Genomic DNA, 27,922 nt, shown 5'->3' with positions numbered 1-27,922 from the left:
TTCATGCTGAGATGGAACTTCTTGTGTTTCAGTTTATGGCCACTGCTCCTTGTCCTGTCTCTGGGCACCATTGAAAGAATTTGGCACCATCCTCCTGACACCCACCTTTGAGATACTTTTATGTATTAATGAGATCCCTTCAGTCTTCTCTTCTCTACACTAAACAGGTCCATTTATTTCCTGTTAATATTCCTAAGACTTAATGTAACGACAATTTTCCTACTTTAATGGTTTTGGCTGTTTTCAAGGCCAGAAGGTCAGGCCCATCCACATCAATGCCCAGGTCCCTTTGGACTGGACCACAGCCATCCCAACGAGGGTACCTGGCAGCAGCTGGGAACTGCCTCACCCAGGAACAGCACTGACCCGCGTCAGAGCCACCAGCGCCGCCGGGCGCCGCCCAGGCTCGCTCTCCCTTCTCCAGGTCAGAGGGAAAGGCCGGTCAAGCCGCTGCCCCTGAGGCCCGAGGGAAGGGCGCCAGCTGCTGTCCCCCCAAAACTACAACTCCCGGCAGGTCCCGCTGCTACCGCGGGGCATGCCGGGTACTGTAGTTCTTCAGACGCGGCTGCCCGAAGAGCCGAGCCAGCGGCACCCTGCCCACTCCAGCCCGAACTGTGTTTGTGTGCTTGTGAGGGCGGGGAGCGGGGCTGCTGATTCTCCCCGCTCCGCCGGAGCCACCGCTGCTTGCGGGGACTGGACCGGCATAAGAGGCGGCGCGGGAGAAGACAGACTGGATCGATGAGCCGAGACCAATTGTGTGAGGTTCAACAAGACCTAGTGCCGGGTCCTGCACTTGTGTCACACCAACCCCTGCAGCGCTTCAGGCTGGGGGAAGACTGGCTGGAAAGGTGCTCAGCAGAAAGGGGTCTGGGGATGCTGGTCAACAGCAGCTGAACATGAGCCAGTGTGTGTCTAGGTGGCCAAGAAGGCAAACGGCATCCTGGCCTTTATCAGGCATCATTTGGCCAGCAGGACCAGGGCAATGATTTTGTCCCTGTATATAGCATTGGTGAGACTGCGCTTGAGAACTGTGTCCAATTCTGGGCCACTCAATTCAGGAAGGACATTCAGGTGCTGGAGTGTGTCCAGATAAAAGCAACGATGCTGGTGAAGGGTCAGGAGCACATGTCCTGTGAGGAGAGGCCGAGGGAGCTGAGGGTGTTTAGCCTGGAAAAGAGGTGGCTCAGGGGGGTCCATGTCTCCCTCTACAACTGCCTGACGGGAGGTTTTGGCCAGGTGGGGGTCAGTCTCCCAGGCAATTAGCAATAGGATGACAGTACAAAACGTCAGCTTCCACCAGGAGAGGTTTAGGTTGGACATTAGGACTAATTTCTTCCCAGAAAGAGTGATTAGGTATTGGAATGTGATACCTAGGGAGGTGGTGGAGTCACAGTCCCTGGAGGTGTTTAAAGAAAGGCTGGACGTGGCACTGAGTGCCGTGCTCTGCCTTACAGGGTGCTGTCCAGTCACAGGTTGGACCCGATGATCGCGGAGCTCTTTTCCAACCCAACTGATTCTGGGATTCTGACTCGCTCTAGCCGCCACAGTGGGAGGGAAGGGTGTGTGGGTGTGTGTACGTCCGTGTGTTTCCACGTCCCTCCGTGTCCCGGTGTCAGTGCGTGTGGGACGACCCCGCGGCACCGGGGCGCATGCGCACAAGGAAGGCCGGGGGGGGGAGCGCGCCGCCGCCGTCGTGCCCGCGCAGGGGGCGGTGCTGCCGGGGCGGGGAGGGCGCGGGGCCGCGCTCGGGGGCGCGCAGCAGCAGCGGCAGTGCCCGCCCTCGGCCCGCGCCCCGCCGGCAGAGCCCGCAGAGCCGCGCCGAGACACCGCCCGCCCGCCGTGAGGGAGCGGCGGCACCGCCGGCCCCCTCCGCCCCTCCTCCTTCTCCTCCGCCTCCTCCGCCCTCCCCTCTGCCCCTCCTCCCGCCGGAGCGAGCGAGCGAGATGGCGGCCGCTGGGGCTCTGGCGAAGCACGAGCAGATCCTAGTGCTCGATCCGCCCACCGACCTCAAATTCAAAGGTGAGGAGGGGGGAACCCGGCGCGGCGGAGGGGAGAGGGGCGGCAGCGGCGTGGTGTCCCGTTCCGCCTGGGCGCCGGGCCGCCTCCGGGCGCCGCGTTCCCGGCTGCCTCCCGCGGGCGGGCCGCGGTGCCGGGCGCTGCCCGCCCGCCGGGGGATGGGGGGCGCCGCCGAGCCGGCGAGCGGGATCGGCCGCCGCCATCTTGGGATCCCGCGGGGATCCGCGGTGCCGGGTGGGATCGGCCGCCCCCTCCCTGCCCCCGCCCGCCCCGCCGTGTCACCGCTGCGCTCGTAGGCCCGGCCCCGGAGCAGCGGCGCCCGGGGACGCGGGCGTCGCTCTCCGGTCGCTGGCGGGGCGGGCTCCCTCTGGCAGCAGCGGGCAGGAGAGGCCCTGGAGCGGGCGGTGGAAGCCTTTCGGGGTTCCGAGCTTCACGAGGCTGCCCTAACGTCTGGCCTTGTCCCACTGCTCCTCTCAGGCGTGGTGGGGCCCCGGGGTCCGCGCGGAGCTGGTGCGGCTCTGCACCATCAGTGCCCGGCACACGGGCCCTCGCCCCGGTGCATCCCAGCCCCAAAAAGGGCTCCCCGCCCTTTTCCCAAAGCTGTCGTGTCTCAGGCAGGCTATCGGAACGTAAACAGGGAGCTCGCCTCTTTCCTGGGAATGAGGGAAACGGAATGCGTGCCTTTCGGAAGTTTTGTGTGTGCTGTGTGTTGCGTGCCGACCGCATGGCTGTGACTGCTGACGTGCTGCTGTCAAAATAGGTCCCAGCTAGTGCTGGTATCCTGTGTGTCTGTGGTTTTCTCCCCTCATGAATTAGATAGTTGTGAAAGGGAAGGCTCTGCCAGAAATGAGTGATCGTTGAAAAGCAAGGGCATGAAGAAAAGTGTGTCAGAACATGTAGTTCTTGTGATGATATCTTATACTTGTAAGGGGCATTGAGAAATATCTCAGAACCTTTCAGATTTGGAATCATCAGTATTAGTTTTTTTTTTTTTAAAAAAGTAGTTAATATTATGTGAACTTACATTTTAAAGTGTTGTGACTGGTGTTAGCACATGTACGTGCCTAATCCTGTACATTCTTCTATTTTCCACTTTTAGTATGCTCATTTTTCATTGTTTTAGAGGACAAAGTGGAATTTATGATGTTGTAAAAATCTTCTATGGACAACTAGAACAAATGAATGTTTGTACTAGAAAAGAACACTGTATTCCCCCAAAATAGCTTTGCTCTGGCCTAGCATTTAGATAAATTAGCAAACGATACTTGTTTTATCGATGCGTCAAATCAATTAAAACATATCTGTCTAATTATGCATATTAATTTCTCGATAGCTTTAATTTAATTTTTTTTTAAATTGCACTTCCTTACACAGAGTCAAAACCGTTGCAGGAACTTGTCATTTTCACTTGGGTTTTTGGGTATTAAAATGCTGCCAGTCTGCACTCAAAGTTCAGTATGCTGTGGTCAGAACAGGTTGATGCAAGAACAGGTTGGGGGAAAATGCATTATGTTAATTTTTTTTTTCAAATTAAAAAAAAATAGTGTGTCTGATTTGTAGCCTCCAAATGTTGAGATGTCTTTGAGCTGGAACTACACCATATTAATGTGATATGAAACAGTGTGTTGATAGAATAAATACTAGATTAGAAATTCTATCTGTCTGAAGCTGTTGTCAGTCAGTGATCTTTATTGTGCTGTGTGTTTATGCACTTAGAGCATGAAATGTGTATTCTTTAGGCATAAACTTTTGTTTCAGGCTGATGCACATATTAGGAAAATTTCTGTAGAGCAGACTAAGCAAAAACAAAATATGAAGCATAATGAGACTGCAGCACTCTATTACTGTACTATTGTAGTAATACACTATAGAAAGTGCTATCAATTGAGATAGCATTGAGAGCACTCTCAAGAAATATTTTCTAACTGCTTATTGCTTAGAGGTGTTTAAAAAGGTTTGTGTGCCACAAATGAACCCAGTTATGCAATATTGGCAGTAGTGAATTCTGAGTGTCACCTTTTAAAAAGTAATTGGTTAGTAAGAAAGAGAATATATGACTCAGAATAAGTATAGCATAGTGTAGTAAAAGCACTAAACTTTCTTAAAAGAATAAAGCGCTACATTTTTTCAGTGCAGCAGATTATTCAAAGTTATTTTACTGGTACAATCATCCATTTTATTATTATTAGTATCGTTGATGCATATGTAACAGAGATCCAGTTTAAGTTTAAACATTTGAATTGAACAAATAATTTGGTTGGTTTTCTTGCCTCAGGAAGTTAAAATGGATTTGCTGACCTTTAGGGTAACAGTGAAATGTGATAGTGTGTCCCTTTACAAACAACTATTTTATTAAAAGATACGTAGTACTTATCATTAGGAGTTGTTAACAAGGTTTTAAATTCATCATTACCTGATGAAACTACTTTTTCTATTAATATAACCTAATTTACTCTGTCAGCAAAAGTAAGGTCTCTAATACATTTATCCTTGAATTTTATTCAGCACGATTCAAGAGGAGTTCTAAGAACATGTCCTGTGGTAGCTAACATATTACATAGTTCCCTTGGTGTCCAAGATTGCAATCCTGTTTTGATAGCGCTTGGAGTCCTATAAATTTCAGTCATTAATAGTGTTTGGATCATGGTTAATTCCCTCTGTCCCCCTTCGGTAGGTGGGTTTCTTTGGATTCTGAAACTATCAAGAATATCTTAAGAAAACCCACAAAACAAATAAGTACTTTTCATAGTGTTGTGCAAATGTGACAAAGAGAAAAATTGTACTTAAAAGTGATGAAACCAAGAGGCAGTTGATAAACTACGTAATAGCACTTTCAGACACTCGGTATGGAGCGCTGAGAATTTGCCTCGTGGCAAAATTCTGGTCTTGTACCTAGGTTCTTCAGCCATGTTGCTCCTGCAGGTTGGCTTTCTTTTGTATTCTAATGTGTTTTGTTTAGCTTACCAAATCTGATGTTGTTGGAGTTTACTTAGGACTGGATAGGAAGAATTGAAACACAAGACACTTAAAAGCAACCCGTTCGGAAGGTGGTACATCTTCTTATTGGTGTCTTCTTCATGTGACTCATACATGTAATCATTGTTGGTAGCTCTAGTTCAGTGAAGATTATGGGAATCTGGAGTTGGTGCCCTGTGAATAATTTAATTTTAGTTTTTAATTTTTTTTTCTTTGTAAGCAGTCGTGTAGTTTAATAGCAATATTTGAAGTTTTAAGTTCAAAAATTTGTAGCACTTTTATGGAAACTCCTTCTTCCTTAAGCCAAAGAAGCCAGCTTTACAATTTTAAGTAACATGGATTTAAGTTGGTCTTGGATTATGGTTGGTTTTAAAAAAAAAAAAAAAATTAAAGCCTTCTCCAAATGTTTAAATCAGTCATAAGACATGCTTCTGCAACACCTAATTGAAAATCAACACTAGTTGATTTGATGAGCTTTGGAAGATTAGTACACAGTGTTCAGAATTTGAATTTCATGTGATTCAGAGGTGTCTGACTAGCAATGCAAAATTATAAAAATGCCTGCATATTCTGAATTGATATCCTTTATTGAAGTTCTTGCTTACAAGTGTGTGAAGTCCAGTTATGTTACCTTTGTAAACATCTCAAAATAATGAGCTACTCTTTTCCTTTAGCAGACGAAAATAAAATTTGGAATGTGTCTGTGTGCAGTAAATTTTCTTTTTGATGGGTTGAGTTACTGGGAGAGATCAGTGTGACAGAGAATGTTTATTTCTAATTGTTGATCTGCATCATAGTCTGGAATTGTCAGTGTATAAAATCAGCTATCAGTTGGTGTATGTTCAAATGACTTTTCATGGGAGGTAGAGAGCACTTCATTCAAGTATTGCAGCTTATTCTGAAATGCAGATTTCGACAACCTTTTAAATAATACAAAAGTATTGCTGTAGATTATTTTGTAATCACTACAGTGCTATTGGTAACACTGAAAGCCACGGGATATGTGTTGCTGCAAATCGAGAAGGTGGAATTTAAAGGCAAAAATAGCTCAACGTTAAATGCATCCCCTGCCCTCAAGGTCTGTTGCCAGAATTGGCCTAGGATGCCTTTTGGTGTAGGCAGAGTTTGAAGTCCTCAAATGTGATCTTACTGTCTTACTTCTGCGTATCTTGATTATGTCAAATTTTATGCCTGTTTTCACTCTCCTCAAAGTACCAGTAAATTTGTGATGTCTCAATTTTCTAAGACAGGTTAGAAAAAAAAGGTGATTGGGATGTCAATTTTCTGCTATCTTCATTCAGGAACATTTTTGAAACTAAAGAGTGGGAGTGTAGAGGGGGAAAAACTGATTGTAAGTGATTACTAATGTAGTTGTGACTTTCTGATACTTTGAAATGGTTCCATTTAAGTTAATATTTTTACTGGCTGAGAATTTCATAATGGCAATAAAATGACTCAATATTCAACATGTAGTCTGACTTTTTTTTCCTTTTAAATATAAGAGTGATTCTTGGCATTGTTTGCTCTTCCTGTATGTATACTTCTATCCATTGTTTCATGGCTCAAATGTAGTATTTGTTAGTATTTTAATTTCTTTACATTATATGTATTAATGAAAATCGAAGCACAGGATGATTTGTGGGAATGTGTTGAGGAAGAAAAAGAAAGATAATGTTTTTTACCTGGTGTTGCTTATTAGGTGGTATTATGTTACATAATTGTCTCTACCACTGTGCTAGACTGCATTTAAAACTGCCTTGTAAAAAGGGAGTTATATTGATCTGTGAAGTCAGGTGTGTTATAGTGTTAGATTATATTTTGGCAGAACTACTTTGTCATTTGTTTTAAGATTCAGTAATGGAATATTTTCCTGTGGTGATAGAGGTATACAGCAGTGAAGATTTAGAAGCTTTATCCTTTACCTGAAAATTATAGGGCTCTGTTTTGCTTAATATTGCTGTTTCACTAAACAGTAAAATATTATCCAAACCTCACATTTTGTCCTCCTGATGTGTACCAATGATTGGTATAAAAGCTTCACCTTTGCATTGTAATTACTATAAAGTGCTTATTCATGCTGCTTGTTGATAGCATAAGCAGGTGTTCTAGATCACCACAAGACATTTTTATTAATATTATGAAGACATTCTGTATTATGCATGAACAGTGTATTGTTGTTCAAGGCCAGGTTAAAAAGTAGAAAGTTTGAGAGGATTGAGAGGAGCTGTTTTATTGCATCAGTAAATAGATGTGAATATTTAGTGCACCAGCTGTCCATTGTGGAAGTATAAATTGTTCCTGTTTTGGCCTGACCATGGCTTGTGAATGTTTTGCTTTCTTTGTCCTTGGGAGATTTTTGTTAAGCAGATCTCTGTGACTATCAGTCACTAAAGGGTTTTGCATGCTTCCCTTATAAGCCATGAATTCAAATAAAAAAGGTTTCTGAAGAGAACTTACTGTATTAAAAGTAACTGACTAACTAGATAACTAGATAACTGACTAACTAGATAAGTATTACACTTTCCAGTTTGGAAGTTGTCAGTTTACAAGGCTTGTGGTGTCAGATGATCCTGATAAGTGAGTATAAGCTAATTTCTTTAAAAAGAAAAAAATCATCAAAATTACTTTACTAAGATAATTTGTGATGTGGTATTTTTGAAAATAAAAATGCATAAATACAAGTTAGAATTTTACTAACTTTGTTTTTCTTAAGGTGGTAAGACTTTACCTGGGGTGTGGTTATCTTGGCTTCTAGCTTCTCTTGGCTTTTAGTGTTGTTTTGGATTGTATAATGTTATTTCCTGGCATTTTAAATTATTTAGCAATGTAGATGTCATATTTCATTTTAGTATTTGAATGTATTTAGAATTAGATGGTTATATAAAGGAAAACAGATATTTTCAGTTCATTCTTATATGAGCAAGGTCTTGTGAATTAAGATAGTTTGCTGAATATCCTGCTGTAGGACTTCATGTGTTTAATTAAACATGGAAGAGGAAGAAAATAAAGTGTTTGCATGAAATTTAAAAAGATAGTCAAGTCAGAACTTTTCTCCCCTTTGTTTCTCAAAATGTGGTCATACTTGGATTAAAATCTTTTTCTGACACTTCAGTGCTTTAATTGGTCTGGCCTCAATAATAAGCAAAGCCTTAGAGGAAAGGATGAAGACATTGAAGTAGATGGAACATGGAATGAAATGCAGTGTCCCAGGTAGAATGTGGCAGTCTGATCTGAGACCTTCTCTGTCTGTGATACTGGGGATTGCCCTGACCCACGTGTAGGACCTTGCACGTGGCCTTGCTGACCCTCATGAGATTGCCATGGGGCCACCTTTCACTCCTGTTAAGGTCCCAGTGGAGGGCATCCCATCCCTCCAGTGAATCCACTGCATCACTCCCTTGGTGTCACTTGGTGCAGACTTGCCAAGGGTGATGTCACTTCCACTGTCAGTGTCATTGATGAAGACACTGAGTAATACTGGTCCCAGTATGCATCCCTGGGGGATATGGATACCACTTGTTGCTGGTTTTCACTTGAACATTCCAGCATTGACTGGAACTCTTTGGACAAACCACCCAGACAATTCCATGTCCATCTAACAGTCCATGCATCAAACCCATATCTCTCTAATTTAGGGGTAAGAATGTTGGGGAAACCATATTAAAGGCTGTACAGATGTCCAGGTAGGTGACACGTGTAGCACTTCCCTTGTCCATTGATGTCCGTCATAGAAGGCCGCTAGATTAGTCAGGCCTGATTTGACCATGATAAAACCATGTTGGCTGTCACTAACTCCTTGTCTTCAATAGATTTTGATATATTTTTGAGGAAAGTCTGATCCATTTTTCATTAATGACCTTGGTATGGGTGGGAGTATGCTGGTACAGCTCATTGGTAATGCAAGGTTAAGAGATGTGATGAATGCAAAAAAAATTAGGATGTGTGCTAATAATAAAACATTTTCTTAAAAGTGATGAAAAAGAAGTAAAACTAGCGACTAGTACTTAATCATGGGTTTATTGTGAATGTGACAAGTCATGAAATGGGGCAAATACAGGACTGTAATTTTGTAGTGAGGAAGGTATTAATGTCAAGGTTTTTGGCTTTGATGAAGCTTCATCTGAATGCATCCCTGGCAACACTTAGTCAGATAAAATGAACCCAAATGGGAATGATGCAAAGACAAATTTATTAACACAAGTGAAGTAGAAGTAGAATAGCTTTAGCTTGTTAATCTTAGCAAAATGAAGACTGAAAGGGGATCTGATTGCTATCTATAAATACATCAGCAAGGTAAGCACTGGGGAAAAGAAAATCTATCTAGTCTAAAGGATAGACTTGGTGGAAAAATGAATTTGCTTCAAGTGGCTATGAATGTATTTAGATCATTAGAAACTTAGCTGAATCTGAATCTGAATCATGTCAGTCTGAACCAACCTTCTAAAAATTATGTGGGCAAAAATAGTTTTAAATTCATCAGATACCATTTTACAAAACTATTAGTCTCATGTGGACTTCAGAAAGCTTCTCCTAGGTCATGAGTTTGCAATGTTCTTGATAGTTTGGTAGGACATTAATGGTACACAATTATGTACTTAAGCTAGAGCAGGTATGTTGTGTAACATTCCAAGATACTAGAATAGCTTGACTGAGATATGTTTAAATTTTTTCCTTTGTAAAAAGGGATATCCATGAATTTAAAAATTATGTATGTAGGACTATCTGCTCCATATGTGAAATAAACCTAGAATTTCTAGTCCATAAGGATATGATGTTAATTTAACCTGTTATCATGTTTAACACAATGGTGCTAATAAGACTATTTAACACAGTAGACCCATTGAAAGTAAAAACTGTTTGGTTTTTTAATTTGAATGTCCACTAGCCATCTACCAGGCATGTTCTGTGTAATAGCTCAGGCTGGAACTGTAGCAGTGACCTGACTGGTCCTGAGATGTGCGGCTGCATTAGCTCAGCTCAGTACTAGGATGTGAAGTTGATGAGGAAGTGGAATTTGTGGTCCTGCCTGATCAACAAGATCGACTAAATGCAACTTCTGTTTGAAGGAGGTGTTTGTTTACCCAAGTGACTGTAGGAAATGATTGTATTTGGCTTTCAGTGGCTTGGGAAATGGAGACCTGTGGCCTGTGTTTCCAGAGACTGAAAAGTCACCCTGAAACTGCAGTGATCTGTTGGTGTGTTTGTGAGGTAGTCCAGTGTCAGCTAGACCTGTCTATAGGAGATTTTAATATCTGATACACAAGTCTGTTTTGACCAGGCTCTGTGTTATGAGCTGAGGTTGGATACCATGTAGCAATCCAACAGCTAAAACTGTTTGTTTGTTTGTTTGTTAAATAATTTTCTGGGCTATTGTCCATGCTGGGAGACTTGTGACTTTGATTGCTTTTCAAAGTTACTTTGTTACACTATTGGGATACTGCTTGCTAGGAAACCAGTGAAAACTGCAAGAGCTTTGGTGGTCTGTTCAAGGTTTGTGTCTGGCCTCTGATACCCAGTTCTTGGGGCACATTGGGAAAAGTGCAAGGCAAGAGCTTTTGATCAGGTCTTCTGTGGGAAGACTGATTTTCTATGTGCCACTACAGCTGTCATCTGAGATGATTACAGCGTTCTGATTACTGCTATAGTGTTTGAAGGGTATCTTGTATGTTGCAATGCAGATCAGTTAGGTGTATCCAGTGGGAGATTTCTTGCATGATGATGCATATGGATTTTAAGCTGCTGGATATTTTAACATGTTAAGCAGCACATCTGGGTTTTTCAGCATCACTGAAATCATTGGTAAGCTATAGCAGGTTAAATTCAAAGCAAGTTTAAAAGGGAAAAGGAAAAGTTACTTGTTTATTTAGTTCTGTTGATCAAATATGCTAGTATTCTGGAAATCTAAGAAACTCTGTAAATATTAAACTCATTAATTATCCTGCCTTATGCAAGCAAAGAGAATAGTTGCTCCAGCAGAAAGGGTTTATAACATAACCCTTACTGAACTAAATCTGTATTGAAAGATTGCATGTGTATGTTAGTTGTTTCAGGACTTTGGGGGGATAATTTGATGGTTTAAATGTTCAAGTTAAGCACCACTGAAATATTTTTACTGTTCCTTGTTATTTCAGCAGTGCTTTGGTATGAATAATACTTTATGATTAGATCCTGAAGACTTTATCCCAGTAGAATTAAGAGCTACCAATTTTAGTATGCTCTTAATATGTCTCTGGCAAGAATAACAATGTAATCAAGTAAAGCTAAATTGCGAGTAAGAAATTCAAGATATTATGGAGGTTTAGTTTAAGGTACAAGCATCCCTTTGATGTTAGTAACCAGATTGTCCTTTAGTAATGGCACTCTTTCAATAGGAAAAATATCAAGAATAAACATATATGACTGACTTGGGCCTAGACTGCTAGATTTTAAAGCTTAAGCTAAATACCAGCAATAATATCTTTGGATGAAGTTATTCCATGTTATACCATCTTAAAACTACTGGTGTTTTGTTGCTGTTAAGACTAAAGAAACCATTGCCCATATTTAACATTAAATACAGGACAGTCTACATTTAGTCTGTATTTTATCTAATATATAAAGAAAACAATGCTCTCTTGATCAGAATTCCTGGTAATGATCTGTGGTTGTACTTTACCCTTGAGATAGATGCCTATTGCACTTTTAGTATGGTTTCTTGGCTACTAACAACATTTCAGTCACAAGCTGGGGTGAATAAGAAGTTTTGATCCAGAAAAAACATGTAAGGAAATGTTTTGTCTGCTTTGAAATGTCACTATGTTGTATTTTTGACTTTTCTCTGTCAGAATGGCAGGCAAAAGTTTTCAGCTGCCATTTCTCTTACACCAGCCCCCAGTAAAGCCTGCGTGCCAGCATCTGCACAAGCACTTCTAATAAGCTGTGTAGCCATATGCAGACTCTGCCCCTTTGACAGAGGAAGATGAGCTATTTTAGGATTAAAAAATGGGTATTGTCTCAGTATTTTTTAGAAAGAAAAATCTATGATAGACACATCAGCAGCATGAATGCTGACAGCATGTCATTGTGGGGAGCTCAGATAAAATCTGATGTTACTCCTTGTAAACAGTGGTAGCCTAGAATCAGCCCTCAGGAATTGTGGACACTGAGGTGTGTCAGCTTTCTTATAAAGCCTCTTTTGCATTCTGTATTTTACATGCAGGTTGATGATAAAACATAACTGTTTCTCAAGTGCCAGGGTAGAATAAGAAGTGAAAGATTCTGTAATGATGTTCTAATATATGAATATCTTCCTGAGAACCATGGTTATTTGTAGGTATAATTAATCTCTCACCTTCATCCACTGATTATTCCTGGTCATTCATATTCATGTTTAAGTATTAATCCATGAAACCTAAGTTATTATGCTTCATAGACCATGAATAATTTTAATGTAGGTGATTTGTTAGAGTTGGGATTTTTCTTCCAGTTGGAGAAGGTATTTGAATGGTCATGGTTATGGTATTTCATGAGGAAGGAGTTATTTATGTTTGGTGGCAATCCATGTTATATATTCTCTTCAGATTTTTTCATAGAGGTCTGAATATTATTTTCTTAAAATGGATTTATGGAAATAAATTCTACTCTCTTTTGTGTCAGCAATGCTTTTTTCAGAAAGAGCTACAAATTCGATTTTGAGCAATAAAGTGCTTTGTGTATATTTTAAGATTGATTTTCTTATCTAATAGTTAAGGTAGTTTTGACTTGCTATAGAACACGAGTATTTCTCATTTTTAGATGTCTTTCCTTCAGTACCTCTGGTACTGGAAGATGATCTGTTCAAGGAATACTTAAGTAAGCTAGACATAGTAAGTTAAGTCCAAGGACTCTGGTGGAATGCACACATGAGTGCTGAGAGAGCTGGCAGGTGGATAGACAAGCTGACAGGAACCTTGTGAAGTTCAACAAAAAGTGCAAAGTCCTGCAGCTGGGGAGGAACAACCATCCAAGCAGCAGTGCAGGTTGGGATCTGACCAGCTGGGAAAGCAGCTTTGCAGAAATGGCTCTGGGAATCCTGATGGCCACCAAGCTGATCATGAGCCAGCAATGTGCCCTTGCTACAAAGAAGGCCAGTGGTGTCCCAGGCTGCATTAGGGGGAATGTTGCCAGCAGGTTGAGGGACGTGATCCTCCCCCTCTGCTCAGCACTGGTGAGGCCACAGCTGGAGTGCTGGGTCCAGCTCTGGGCTCCCCAGTGTAGGAGAGACATTGACACCATGGATAGAGTCCAGGGAAGGGCCAGGAAGATGATGAACTGGAGCATCTCTCGTGTGAGGAAAGTCTGAGAGAGCTGTGGCTACTCCAGGCTGGAGAACTGAAGGCTTGGGAGAGTCTTACTGATGTATAAAATACCTGAAGGGAAGATGAAATGGAGATGGGTGCCCATGGGCAGACCAGAGGCATTGGGCACACCTTGGAACACAGGAGCTTCCCTCTGAACGTGAGAAAACACATTTTTATTCTGAGGGTGACGAAGTAGTGGCACACGTTGTCCAGGGAGGCTGGAGTCTATCTTGCATGTATTCAGAAGCTTTCTGACCATGGTGCTGGGCGGCTGGCTCCTGGTATCCCTGCTTGAGCAGGGAATTTGGACCAGATAACCTCTAGAGGTCCCTTCCAGCCACAACCATTCTGTGATTGCTATATCAAATGACTGGAAAGAAAAACAATTCTGTTTTGGCCTAATTTAAAAATTCCATATACCATCATACAAATATAGATTACATGGAGCTTTCTTAATTTAAATTACTCTTTCTTTAGTTTTGTTACATTTGATTCTGGCAGAATGAGTTGCTGGAGATCTTACTCTGTTCTTCTCAGGTCTATCCAAAAAGTCAGTTTACTTGGTCTCAAAATCTGTCTTGCTTGGTTTCTTATATCACTATTAGTTCTTATTCTGCTGACTAGAGCTCATTTCTCATTTATTAGGGCTCAAACTGTCAAATGCAGTAATTGAGTTTACTTTGTCTACCCAACCTAACTGTATTGTGCATCAAAAGAAAACTACCCTGAGTTTGTTTTAGTTAAGGTGCATTGAAGTGTTCTGTATATTTCAAGTGCTCTTGGAAATTCAAAGTTGATGCAGCAGCTTCTAGAAAAAAGCATTCCACTTAAAGCATATAATCCCCATATTTTTGAAGTTAATACTATAACACATTTTAAGGAGTTTGGATTCCTTTTGCCAGTCTGCGTACTTTTTTAATGTGTACTTATTCTTACTGTTTTTAGATGTGGCTGAATGTATCACTTTGCTGTGTCAATTTACAGCTTAAATAAACTTTAACTCAACGCATGAACTAGAATGTTTTCTGGCAGAGCTGGCTTAGATATTGGCTTTTGCAGCAGCTGCAGTTAATTGTCTTAAATTAAAGCCGGTGATAAGCTTAACACTTAAGCAGTTTAATAAAATGCTGTTGATTTTGTTAAATAATGCATGCACATTTTTTGCAACTCTACAAGTGATCTGCCTTCTAATTATCAAAGATTTTGTGTAATTTAATACAATTATAATTTCTTCTTATCCAATTTTATGTAGCGGTGGTATTTTAAGACAGGCTTTTTGTGTACGTTATGACAGCCTTACTAACTTTGAATGGAGCTTCTTGCTGACCAAACCTGCCCCCTTCTCTCACCTTTCCCGGGGTACCAAGCCGGTGGAGGTTTATCTAAGCTTTTCCTTCCCACTCTAGGAAGACGTGTTCACATCATCATTTTTTCCCTGATGTTTGACCATCTCAGATGGTAGAAAAATGGGTTTTGAAGCTGGGACAGTGAAGGAGACCTGAATCTGAAATGGAAATGACACCATTGATGAAAAAGATCTCTGTATGGGTCCTACCTATCCAGTAATACATATATTTTGGTATTACTGCAGCATAGCTGGCAAGCTTGTGGCAAGCTGGCAAACTTGGCACTGTTTCAGCAGTAGAAACTGGCTCTGCAGAATTCATGGCATTTTTTCCTGCCGACTAGTTGGTGTAGTTGCCAGAGGCAACCCCAGCATTAATGTTGTGTGGTGACTACACTGCAAGATAGCTGAAATAGAAACTGAACACATAAGGTTTTTTGAGACGTCTGGTATTTCTGAGTGTGATTAGGCAGGTGTCTGTCCTTTTCTAAGGCCTTTGTAAGTCAAAGTGACAGGAAGACTTGCGGCATGGATTGTCACTGCTTCATTCAAAACCAGTTGGAGCAAACAGGCACTTTCACAACCTTTATTCCAGGAAGATGCTGTAATTGGTCTCTTGAATTTACACTAATAAGAGAGTTGTTGAACTTACTGTCCCCTCTGAAGTAACTCTTGACTTCCAGAGGTTATTGGATTGAGATTACAGGTTTATAAAACAGTGACCTCTTGTTATTAGACATCAGGTTACATTGGTATATAGCCTGAGGATTTTATTAGTTGAATTACCACAGTTTCTGTGTGTACAGTTAGACATAAGCCTGTGTGAGATTTAAATGCTTAAATAAAAATCTGCTTGGACCTGAGTGTCATGCAAGCAACCAGTGAGATGCTATTTTTGAGATTATAATGCTGCCCTGGTGTAGCTGAATATTCACTGAGATGAAGTGGGTGTGCATTTGTCCATTTTGATGCATGAGTGGCATGTTTATATCCATCTTGGCCAGTTCTTTTCCTTGTGTACATGCAGTCTGTGTAGTATGATCCAAACATTTCTCCTTCCTGGTTCTTCTGCCTGTGCCCCACATTTTTCCTCAAGAACGGCTGTAGTTTAGGCTTTTGCACTTAGGCTGTTATGCCAGCTTGTACTTCATTTCCCCACTCCTGCAAAGGTAGTGGTGCTTATGTTTGTGTAATAGTGAACTCTAGAATCTTCTTCAGGTGTTGCAGCTTCTTTTTTTGAAGGGTATGTCGTGCTAACTTAGATCATGTGGCTCCTTTGAAAGGTACTAGATTTTTTTTCCTGATTTACTATCCTTCTGTCTGTTCCTGTCTGTCCCTGCTCAGATCCTTGCTGTTGGTTTGCCACTAAACTACCAAGCAGCTGGGTTCTGCAGGAACAGTGAAATTCAGTCATCTCTTCCTTTTGTGCACCAATTTGTTACCACCTATTTATTAAATCTGATGGTTGCAAGTCTTGAGAGGCTTTATACAGCTATTTTCTTTAAAGCTTTTAGAAAGCAGGTGAAAGGTAAAGCTGTCATAAGTATCCTCTAGACCTTGAAAAATATTTCACTCACCTTTGAAAGAAATGTCTGATTCTTAGAAATGTCCCCAAGCTTTTTTTTTTGTGAAGTATCCAGGAAATGCAAAGGCAGTCACTGCATTCATGTACCTGGGAAAGAAAAGCAGATTTCTTTTAATTATCTGAGGTGTTGAAACTGACAGTTAATAGCAGAGTAATTGAAGAATATATTGAATCCTATCTCATTATTGCACACTTTAAAAAGGCAGACATGAGGAGACCTTTCATGTCTCAAAAGAAACAGAACATCTTTTATTTTAGTTTAAGAATCAGTTTATAAATTCACTGTTGCTTTGTCTTGAAACAAGATGGTTTTGAATAGTGTAGCTCCTTTTCTTGATGGCTTTGCTTTTCAAAATGAGCCTCTGAACGGTGTCATTTTTTTCCTTTGTGCAGAATGTCCTTAGTAAAAGTAGTTGAGAAGATTGAGAAGCAGACCTCATCAGGTTGCCTAGAGCTGCAATTAGAAAAAAAAAAGTAACCCTCAACTTTGAAAGCCAGATCCGAGGTGCTGTTTGCCTCTGGGCACTGCAAAAGCCGTGGTTATTAGATGACTAATAGCTTAGGTGGTTGTTAGTAAAACTCCCAGAATAACTTCCTCAAAAATGTATGTGTAGCTTGAAAAAAATACATGTTTGGTGTGTTATGAGTCTATCACCAGTCTTAGTATGAGAAGAGCTGCCTGGTTTTAGTTCAGTTTGTTGTAGGGATGATGGGAGGGGTTTTTTGGATCTTTTTTGGGGTTTTTTAGGTTTTTTAGGTAAAGACAACTGGATCATGCAAAAACCAGCAAAAAGATAAGTAGCAAGAAACTTTCAAGTAATTTTGTAATTCTTGGGGGCTGTGTCAAATATGCCTGGTTTGAGAGGATTACTTACTTCGTCCACCATATAAAGTCAGATCAGAAGTGAAGTTTCAGAAGAATAATACGAGTTCCTATTTTGTCAAGAGAACCTCACTGAATGTAAAACCTAGCTCACATGTATCTTCATCTGCGTCTCAGTGTTCTGGTTCTCAGTGATTCTGTTTTTAGTCTTTTTGTATTTGTATCTTGGTGTTTTGTGCTAGGACTGTTTAACGCTCTCTCAAAATCGAGTACTTGGAACGAGTTATAGAAATAAAGGCATCAGTCAAATAGTGAGCCCTCTAGTGTAATAATGTGTTTGATAGCAGGCAGAGCTTTTTCCTTCAGAGAAGTGCAGACACCTCTATGGAATAAGGTGTTCAGACTTTTCTGAATTGACTTCCTATGTCTCATGCAATTAGTGGTTTTGTTGTACCTTACCACTTGTTTGTATCACTTATATTTTTCATCCAGTTTAATCTGAAGTTTGCTTTCATTGTAATTTTTTAATGGAAAAGCTGTTGTGTTTTCAATACTGCTAAAAATTATTTTTTAGTTATTTAGTGTGTAGTTTTAAAGAACTATAAAGAAGGTTCTTAATGTACACATGGAATATTCTTTAATAAATTTCATGTTCATATGAAACACAATTTTCTAGAGCCCTTGCAGGCTTGCTTTCAGATGACACAAACATAAGGGAGATGAACACTGCTCAGAATGCTGTGAACCTTATTTTTTGTGCTGTTACTGTGTGGCATTGCATGAAGGTAATCTCTGCTGGAAGATGTGCTTTTGCAGCTTGATATTAGAATTATGCCTCTTGTCCAGACTTGGAAAGAATTCCTATTCTGAAGGTTTAACATAAATACAGTTTAGAGAGTACACTGCATTGAATACATAAACATAGCAACTTCAACTACAATAGCAACTATTGCTTTTCTGTGGATCAGTTAGAGTACATGCATAAACAGAGTATCATCTCTCTTGTTTATTTTGTGTTTAAAAGAGGAGATTGATACCTTGTTCTGTTAACTCTGTAGGAGGTCAGAAGCCAACAGAAGTTGAAATCTCAAGAGCGCTGACTATGTTTTAGTCTCAGTGTTTTCTTTCTTTAAACAATTGAAAGAGTTCCAAAGAATGTGTTACTTCTATTCCTGAAGAACAATTCAGCAAAATTTACTTTTGCATGTGACCAGTACCTTCTAGGTATTTCAAATATTAAGAATGATTTGGTAGGAATAGCATATACATATATGAACCACTTGTGCCAGCAGCTTGAGTCTGTTATAATATTTAAGAGTTCTTGATTGTTGTAATGTATATTGTTATAATTAAAGTGATAGAGCACTCTTTGCATGTAACACAGGGTATGTGCCTAACAGGTGTATGATTTAACCTGCTTTGAGCAGTTTGTTGGCAACAAGATGTATTTTAAGAATTACTTGTACTGTATAAACAGATTTCATCTCCAGAGATGAATGTATATTTTAAAAAGACCAACCTTTTTTTCAGGTCCCTTCACAGATGTGGTAACTACAAATCTTAAACTACGAAATCCATCAGATAGAAAAGTATGCTTCAAAGTGAAGACCACAGCACCACGTCGATACTGCGTGAGGCCAAACAGTGGAATTATTGATCCAGGATCATCTGTAATTGTTTCAGGTAAAAATAAATATACACAGTTTTAGGTTAAGTTTTTTTAAGGCCTTTGATGCAGTTCCCTAATGCTTGATCCTAAAGACTGTTTGAAGTATGTCAGCTTTTGAAAACCTTTTTATTTTTAAATAAAAAGGATTCCCCTCATCAGTGTGATGGCAACTTGATGTCCAGCTGCAATGATACATGAAAAAGTCCTCCATGTAGAAATACTTGCCTTTGTCACATTTATTTGTGGCTCTCTAAAAGGAGGAAAAGCAAGTTGAAAATGGGCAGTGACATTAAGAGTACCTTTGCCTCAGACTACTATATTCATGTTTGTATCCTGAAGTAGAGCATTTCTCAGCTGCTCTGATGTGCTTAAAGCGTAACATTTCATAGTTCATTGCATTTAAGAAAAAACTGGTGTACAATTGTATCTAGTTGTTTTTCTCAAGAAAATGGCAAGACTAGATACTAGTCTGCAGATTTGGTAAATTATTTTTGTAGGTCATTCTCCTGACCATTTTGTGGTAAAATCTCTAGAATAAGGGGAATTCAGGTTGTAGATGTCACAGGCAATGTAGGTGTGAACTCCTAGATCTCCCAGCTCTAGAAAACTGATTGTTTTAGAACCCGTGGAGACCTCTGTAGCAAAGCAAAAGGGAAATAAAGGAGCAATCCTCAGAGCTTTTCAGATCCACATTCTTACGCCCTTTGGGAAGTTTAAAAGAAGCTGGAGAACTATCTTTGGGTGATATGTTCAAATAATGCAAAGAAGAACACAAGAAAAGTTTATGGTTGATTAAAACCTTAGAGTAACTTTCCTTGTAGGAATTTTCTAATCTAATATGATCTGTAGAATGGGGCCCTTTAAAACTTCATTATTGCTTACCATGGGCAGTCCAGCATCTGGACTTGTGGTACTTATTTATTATTATTGTGGACTTGTGGTACTTATTTATTATTATTGTGGACTTGGGGATGAAAGATTATTTTACTGAGAATTGATTTAAGATTCAAATAGTCAAAAACTTCTTTATTTCCATCTTCAGCTACAACTTTCAGCCATTTTGCCTTATCTGTGTGTTTGATCTGGTGTCTGGGATTTTTCCACTGGGTAGTTCAATATCACAATCAAGATCTTGCTGGCATTTCTCTTCATGGAATTGAATAAATTGAGGGATTACATCGTGTGTGTTTTCATAGTTATAAATCATCTTTTTAAAGCTTTAAATATTTTGGTTTTTTAAATGAGTCAGTACTGGAGCTGTAAACAATACTGTGGCTTCAGGATCTCCAATAAAGGGAAACATGTCACACTGCTTGAGTCTTCAGTTGGGATGGCAGGAAGTCTTTGATGTGCCTATTTCTGTATTATTGGATTCTCATGCAGTTATTCAGCTACAGTGACCTCAAGATGTTTTCAAGTGCCATTGTTTGGTTACTGTGATTCCACAGTGCTTTTCAGAACTAAGTTCTCTTCCCCACAGTGTCAGCTTCATATTTTTGTTTTTAGGCATATAATTTCTTCTGGGTCATTTGCTAAGATAAGTGCACAGATTATTTTTCTAGTGACCCACTTTATCTCATCAGTCTCTCAGCGGAATGTTTTCAGTGCTGAGTCATCTTTCATATAATTAAAAATAGATTTCTCTCATATTGTTATGCAGAGAGAAATAACTATAGGATACTGTGGGCTGAATCTCTTATGTTCAAAACTGAATGTTGTGGTAGTGTTAGCTGTCTTCAGCCTGTTTAATGCATCATGGTGATTCAGAGCCAAGCCAGTTTTTAAATTCATTGTTGGAAATGTGATTTGACAGTCATTTTAAGGAAGTCCACTGACATTTTTTAATCATTTATTACTTTTCAATTGTGAATCACTAAGTAACCTTCTTCAACCATGTTTTTTCATTTTTTTCCAAAAATACAAATTCTGTAAGAGCTGTTTTTCTCTACATTGATACCCTAAATTTACTATTTATTATTCTGTCACGTATTGTTTGCTGTTAACTTGTTAACAACAATTGCTTGTTGTTGCTTTTTTCATAATATACCATGTTACTCTTCCTTCACAGCTTGTTACTGTTACTTCTTAATGTTTTTCCCTCTGCTTTTACATTTTTCTAGCTATATCAGTATTTCTGCCATAGCTTTCTCATTGCTATAAAATAAGTACAAATATAGATAACTGTTATAGGCCTTCATGTATTTTTTCTTATATTTTTCTGAAACTGCCTCTGCTTCTCTTAATTTTGTATAAAGATATACTGAACTGAAATTCCCATTCTGTAGAAGACAGGTGTGTGTATAATGCAAAATAATTTATCTCTCCAGTTCACTGAGTCCACATCCTCTGGTAGATCAAGTTGCAAGTCTACTCCCACATACACATATTTAGATGTATTTTTTTGGTGTATTTTATAGGATGTTTGTTTGTATTTGTATATGAAATGTGTTTTCCTATAGTAATTACAGAAATAATCATGTCAGCCATACCAGACTTTGACCTCTCAGTCCCTTTTTCTGCAGTGTATGCACTGCCTTTGCATTTTAACTTTCAGTGTCTGTTCAATGAGGACTAAACCTAAAGTGATTGCAGTATGTACATGCTTACTGTAGTGATAAGCTGAAGAATCACAGTTTTATTTTTTCCTTTGGAACAGTAATGCTGCAGCCTTTTGACTATGACCCAAATGAGAAGAGTAAACACAAGTTTATGGTACAAACAACCTATGCACCACCAAATATTACAGATATGGAGGCAGTGGTAAGTAAAATTAGAATAAAATGGCTGATGTATTTTTTTCCTTAAAAAATTTGGCTTAACTATAAATGATTCACGTTTTTGCAATTCCTTTTTGAAGAAGAATTGGGTTCTCTCTGAACAAGTGTGACATCAAACGTGATTCAGAGTTTTTAATATGAAATACAAGGTCAATTCTAAGAACTTGCCTGTAGTGATTAACATAGAGGCTACTGAATGGAAATAGGAGTGAGTCTAAGGTAAGGTCAGTTCAGTGTTAAAATATGGGCATATTATACCTTTATATGCAGCTAATTTAAAAGGGATAAACAGATTGAATTTGAAGGAATCAAGAGTATACTCAAACAACAAGCCTGAAGCTGTATGTAAATGGGTTCATTTGGTACGAAAAGTGTTTAAGTGAAATGTTGAATGGGATTATAATGAATTAAAACATTTTCAAGACTAAGATGTGTCTCCCTACAAGATACCAAGTGCTGGCTAAACACAGCACAAATGATAGATTTATTTTCTGTTTTAATAGAACATGTTGTAGCTTTATTTCTTAGGCTGGGTTGGTCTGATGCAAGATCCAGAAAGAAGATATGTAGGTTTGTGCTTGTGAGTTCAGATGTAAGGTGCCTGATTCTGATTTTACTGGCTGGCAGCAATGGGAATGAAGCCCTCAGTTGTCAGAATGTGCCTTTTAGGGTGTATGTGGACTCACATAAGTATGTCCTAAGGAGGAGGTCAGCGTTGCACATGCTTCTAACTCTGAACTCTTTTAAGTAATGCCTGGGTTCACACAGGTGCATTTGATGTTCACTCAAGGCAGAGAAGGAGAGGGGAAACAAAGGATAAAGATGACATTTTATAAATTGCTGAAATCCAAGAGACCTTTTGGGCTCTGTCCCTTTATATGAAGGGAAAGACTACTATGGCATCACTCTTCACTGGAAACAGTGGGAAACCTTCTAGATTTTATGAAGCTTTGGAGACATGAATCTTAACATCTGTCTGCCTTTTTGAACTGGTTTATTTTTCTTCATATGCTCTAGTAGCTTTTGGTTATGTTTGGTAAATTAAGTATGCCTATTTGTTGAGGATATAAAAACCAACTTCAGAAATACCTTTCAAATAACTGCTTTCTCAGTGAGTTCAGGTATACAATACTGAGAAACAGATCTTGCAGAAAATTGCTAATTGTAGTTAAAAGTTACTATATAACTAATACTGCTGGGAAAAAAATAGGAAGAATGTTATGAAAAACCTGAATGTTTCAATCTGTAACACCTATGAAGTAACAGGAGGACCTCTTAGAAAAATTGCTGCAGACTTCAGACCTGTCTCTAAGTCTAAGAATTTAAGGCAACTACATAAAGTATATGCTTTGAAAGTTAATTGTCAGTTGAGTAGAGAGATTCCAGCATAGTTTAGTTACTTAAATATACTGAGAACCATTAAAATTTAAATGTTTTTTATAAACAGCTTTGAAAAATTCTCTAGGCCCAAATTGTCACATGATATGCAGTAAAAGGAGAAAGGGGGTAAAAGTCTAAATTTTGAAGAACTAAAGAAATTTACTCTAGAACACATGTAGAGTCACTAAAAGGTGTCTTTCAATCTTTTGTTTAAAATCAGTGCTTCCAAGATGGGATACAAGAAGTACATTTGCTCAGGCATAATAGGGCTAGAACTGTCTTCTCAGACTGACTCAGATGCTACTTGTTTCTCGTTGTGTGTTAAGAAACCACTGTATTGTCACCTCCCTGTTTCATACAAAACTCTGATGGATCCATCCTTGCATTCAGTTTACTCTTTTTCATTTCCAGACTTGAATAACCATCTCTAGCTTTTGTTACTTCACAGCAGTGAGTGTGAACAAAAAGCATTGTTCATAAGCCAGTCTGAAAATTACAGGGAGGGTAAGCATCGTATTCAGCTGTGTAGGAGGTCAGTGCTAAGAGCAAGCTCATGAACTGTTGAGATGTTTGCATGAGTCCAGCATGTTAAATAACTGTATTAATTGTTTTCTTAGTGGAAAGAAGCGAAACCTGATGAGTTAATGGACTCCAAATTGAGATGTGTATTTGAAATGCCCAATGAAAATGATAAACTGGTAAGTAAGGAATAGGAAACTGTCATACACTGACTGGTAGAATCTCACAGAAATCTTAGGGTTTTTTTACACTTACTTGATTTAATTACTAAATGAGTCAATGGAATCTGTACTAAATTAGACAGGAGGGGTGTTCAGTATATAACTTCTTAAGGATTCATAGAATCATGGAACAGCCCAAGTTTAAAGGGACCTTGAAATACCATCTGGTCCAAGATCTTGTCCGAAAGGGAGCACTCTGTCCAACCACATCTTAAAAAACTCCACCAATGGAGAACAGTGCCAAAAAACTTTATTTTTATACTTTATAGTTTTCAGATGCAATCTCAGTTTAATCTTGGGGGGAAGGGGATGTAGGGATTGCTTTGTGGTCTGGGTTTTTTGGGGTTGGTTTATTGCTTTTTCTTTTTCTTTTTGGTAAAGGATAATTATGAGATGAAGGTGTAAGCTTTGTAAATGTGTATTAAACAGTAAAAATGTAAAGACTGAGCATTTATTATCAAGGCACTTAGTTATGTACTTTCTGGCTTTAATTTTATTAAGTGTGTAATGTAGTGAGAGAAATGTAATGGGTTATACAAAACTACCTTCTTTTGTACTTCCTCCTAAGAAACTGTCCCTAGGGACGGAGGATTTACTCTTTAATTAAAAAGTCAGCTCTTTTCAGCCACTCTTAAGGAACTTTAGGCCCCTAAACTCTTTAAGGCCATTTTTCTTAGAGTGCAAGAGCTCTCCATCCTCATGTGTAAGAAATCAAGGAAGGCAGGCCGGAAAATGGCATGGCTGAGTAAGGATCTGCTCCTTGCATTGAGGAGTAAGAAGGCAATGCACAGCCAGTGAAAGCTGAGACATGTGACTTGGGAAGCACAGGGGTGTGGTTTGGGGAAGTGTAGGGATGGGATCAGGAAAACTAAGGCACAGATTAAATGGGTTGTGGCAAGGGATGTGAAGAGTAACAAGAAGGGACTCTGTAAGCATGGAGTATGTTAGAAAAGAAAGGACAAGGAAAGTGAACCCCCCGATAAACAAGAAAGGAGATCTGGTGACAGCAAATATGGAGAAGGCTGAGGTACTCGCTGACTTCTTTGCCTCAGTCTTCACTGGCAGTCAGACTTGCCAGGTCTTGGGGCTTCTTGTGGTTGAAAACCTGGACATGAATCTACAGTGTGTACTCACAACCCGGAAAGCCAACTGCATCTGAGACTGCACCACAAGAAATGTGGCAAACAGGTCAAGGGAAGAGATTCTCCCTCCCTCTACTCTGCCCTTGTGAGACCCCCATTTGAAGTCCTGAGTCCACCTCTGGGTTCCTCAGCATAAGAAGCATGTGGACCTGCTGGAGCAAGTCCAGAGGAGGGCCATGAACATGCTCAGGGGGCTGGAGCACCTCTCCTGTGAAGACAGGCAAAGAGAACTGGGGTTGTTCAGCCTGGAGAAGGCCCCATGGACACCTCATTGCAACAATTTTTAACACAGGCAGATACTGATAGCACAAGGGGGAATGAATGATTTTCAGCTAAAAGAGGAAAGATTTGGATTAGATGTTTGGAGGAAATTATTCACTCAGGAGGTAGTGAGGTACTGGAACAGATTACCCAGATAAATTGTGGCTATCCCATCCCTGAAGGTGTTCAAGGCTGTGTTGGATCAGGCTTTGAGCAATCTGATCTGGTGAAAATTGTCCCTGCCTGGGGGGGGGGGTGGGGGGGGGGTGGGGAGGGGTTAGAACTAGATCATCCTTGAGGTTCCTTCCCACCCAAACTATTCTATGATTGTGTGATTTTTGAGTAGAGCTGTGGGAATTAGATTGTTACTTTTGTTTTCTTCACAGCTTTTTTGTGACTCTTCAATATTAGTAATGTGCATTTCAGATGCTGTCAGACTTAATTTTCATGTAGTGAAGGACTTTCTTTTCCTTCACTAAAAGTTATTATAAGCAAAACATTTGTGTCACACATACTTCATAGGAGTTTGTGACATTTGTTCTGATTTTACTTTCTTTTGTTTCTTACTATTGCAGGATTACATTCTTGGTTTTATTTCCACACCCCCCACCCCCAAGTTTAAATGCTCTTTGGTGTATTTTATGCCCTCTTTTGGATGCCTCCTGGGTCAGTGTTAAGCAGCTAAATTATTAAGTTGTGTCTCAGTAGAGTGTAGTATCAGGTAAACAGTGCAATCTTTTGCTTTTTTAATACTTGAGCTAATCAAAATTGAACTGTCACTGTGTCTGTTCAGCTTACTGTAAATATAAACCTCATTGAACTATATTAGTAGCTTCATTGTTCAGCTTACTGTAAATATAAACATCACTGAACTATATTTGTAGCTTCATTGTTTCACTTTTAAGCTGAGGATGATTTTTCTCTACATAAGTAAATTCTCAAATTATTCTTGGTGTTTGTAGAATGATATAGATGCAAGCAAATCTGCCCCAGTCCTGAACACATCTAAGCAGGATGGACCGATGCCAAAACCACATAGTGTTTCACTTAATGATACTGAAACAAGGAAGCTCGTGGAGGAGTGCAAAAGACTTCAGGCAGAGATTATGAAGCTGACAGATGAAAATCGGCATCTGAGAGTAAGTTCTGCATCCACGTTTATACTGAAGTGGCTTCACTCTTCTTGATTGAAAGGTCTGGTTTGTAATTAGGCCAAAAGATGTATACTCCAGCAAGTAGATAAAGCTGTTAGAATGTCAAGATTGATTCATAATATGACTTTACCATCTTGTATATAATGTATATTTTGAACTTGTCAGTGATTGAGACTTTATGATTGTCATGGATGAGACATTGAAGCTGTACAATTTTTTTCTTAAATGAAGTGGTCCTGTTTATGCTGATCTTAGTTACTTTAAGTCTAAGTTGAAGCTACTGAATTAGTAGCTTTGTAAAAGTACTTTATTTTTCATTAATAGTGAGTGAGATCTAGAGCAGTAACATTTTGTATTACAAACAGCTAGTGAACAAGAGCAATTGTTTGGCCAGAGGAGGTAAGCAAATACTACTTTCTTGTACATTTATATAAAAGTCTCATTTCAGTGACTGGTAACGAGTCAATACATGTCTTTGTGTCTTTTCTATATGTTTGCTTTTGGAACACTTCTGGCAATTTCATTGGCCATGGTAGTCTTTTAAAGAACTTTGAAATAATATGATATCTCCACACCGGTTATTCTGATGGCATTGACACTAAACAAAACAGATGTTTCTCCTTAACAGTAAGGAATTACTGCTATTTAATTTTGACACATATTGAGTAAGAGCAAAGTGCTTCATTGGGCCTAGCCAGATTTTTGGTATATTTTTTAAGCAGAGAGACTAGTGAATTATGGTCCTTATTTAAAATACGATTTTCTATTTTGGATTTTGGTGTGGTGTAATGTTGTATGTGTTGAGGGTTTTTTTTAAACTTCATTTAAATATTCACCAATATTTTGAGTTCAGTTTTTACTATTCTAGTGATGTATTTATGTCTTTTTCCATTTGTGTTTTTTCTTCCCCTCAGGATGAAGGCTTGAGGCTCAGAAAGGTAGCGCACTCGGATAAATCTGGATCACCCACAGCTTTGGCCCTCAGAGATAATGGCTCTAATTCTCTTCCTTCACTTCTTGTTGTAATTGCAGCCATTTTCATTGGATTCTTTCTAGGGAAGTTCATCTTGTAGAAAGAATGAGTGAGAGAAGCATGCAAAACTGCAGCTTCTTTTTTTTTTTTTTTTTTTGTTTTTGTTTTTTTTTGTTTGTTTTTTTGTTTTCTCTTGGCCAGAAAAAGGTTTGTTTACCTACCACATCATGGGTAGTATGGCCCGAGCGGCCATTCTTGTGTACAGCATCATAACAGGCTTTGCCTTTAATGATCTCACACGGTTAGAAAACAATCTGAAAAGACAAACTGTTCAGCTGCTGGACAAAATTGTACATTCAGTCATCAATAGCAGGTATGAGTTGCACAGTCAGTCCTTTATGAAAATTCATAAATAAAGAATTGTTCTTTCTTTCTGTGGTTTTAATAAGAATTCGAAAATTGTTCAGAGTCTTGTAAATGTTATTTTAATAATCCTTTAAAATTTTATCTGTTGCTGTTACCTCTTGACAAATGATTTATTAGATTGCTAATCCCACTCATTCAGGAATATGACAAGAGGTATTCTGGGGGAAATGGTGCCTCTTACTGTGTAAATTTTCTCCTTACCTTACTTTGCTAATATCATGGCAGAATTCAGAATTTCTTTCTTATTCCTTGTGAGGCATTGTTGAGAGTTCTTCATCCTTAACAGTCCTGTCCCATAATATTTAACATGACAAAAGAAATAAAATTGTTAACAGAT

General features: G+C 39.4%; 1 protein-coding gene across 1 annotated transcript; it reads left to right on the top strand.

Moving 5' to 3' along the window:
• The first annotated feature begins 1,765 nt into the window (after positions 1-1,765).
• VAPA (VAMP associated protein A) lies at positions 1,766-27,922 on the top strand. The gene is made up of 6 exons (XM_054004688.1): positions 1,766-2,019; positions 18,594-18,746; positions 21,389-21,492; positions 23,507-23,587; positions 25,995-26,171; positions 27,101-27,922. The coding sequence occupies exons 1-6, from the start codon at positions 1,944-1,946 to the stop codon at positions 27,257-27,259; spliced, it is 750 nt and encodes a 249-aa protein (XP_053860663.1). The 5' UTR covers positions 1,766-1,943; the 3' UTR covers positions 27,260-27,922.

The sequence above is a fragment of the Vidua macroura genome, chromosome 1 (assembly GCF_024509145.1).
Source record: "Vidua macroura isolate BioBank_ID:100142 chromosome 1, ASM2450914v1, whole genome shotgun sequence".
NCBI lineage: Eukaryota > Metazoa > Chordata > Aves > Passeriformes > Viduidae > Vidua > Vidua macroura.
The sequence above is the reverse complement of the archived record's forward strand: the minus strand, read 5'-3'. Positions and strand labels throughout refer to the sequence as shown.

Coding starts and splice junctions, on each gene's coding strand:
- VAPA (XM_054004688.1), top strand. CDS start 1,944: ATGGCGGCCGCTGGGGCTCTGGCGAAGCACGAGCAGATCCTAGTGCTC. Junction 18,747..21,388: donor ATCATCTGTAATTGTTTCAG/GTAAAAATAAAT, acceptor CCTTTGGAACAG/TAATGCTGCAGCCTTTTGAC. Junction 21,493..23,506: donor TTACAGATATGGAGGCAGTG/GTAAGTAAAATT, acceptor TTGTTTTCTTAG/TGGAAAGAAGCGAAACCTGA.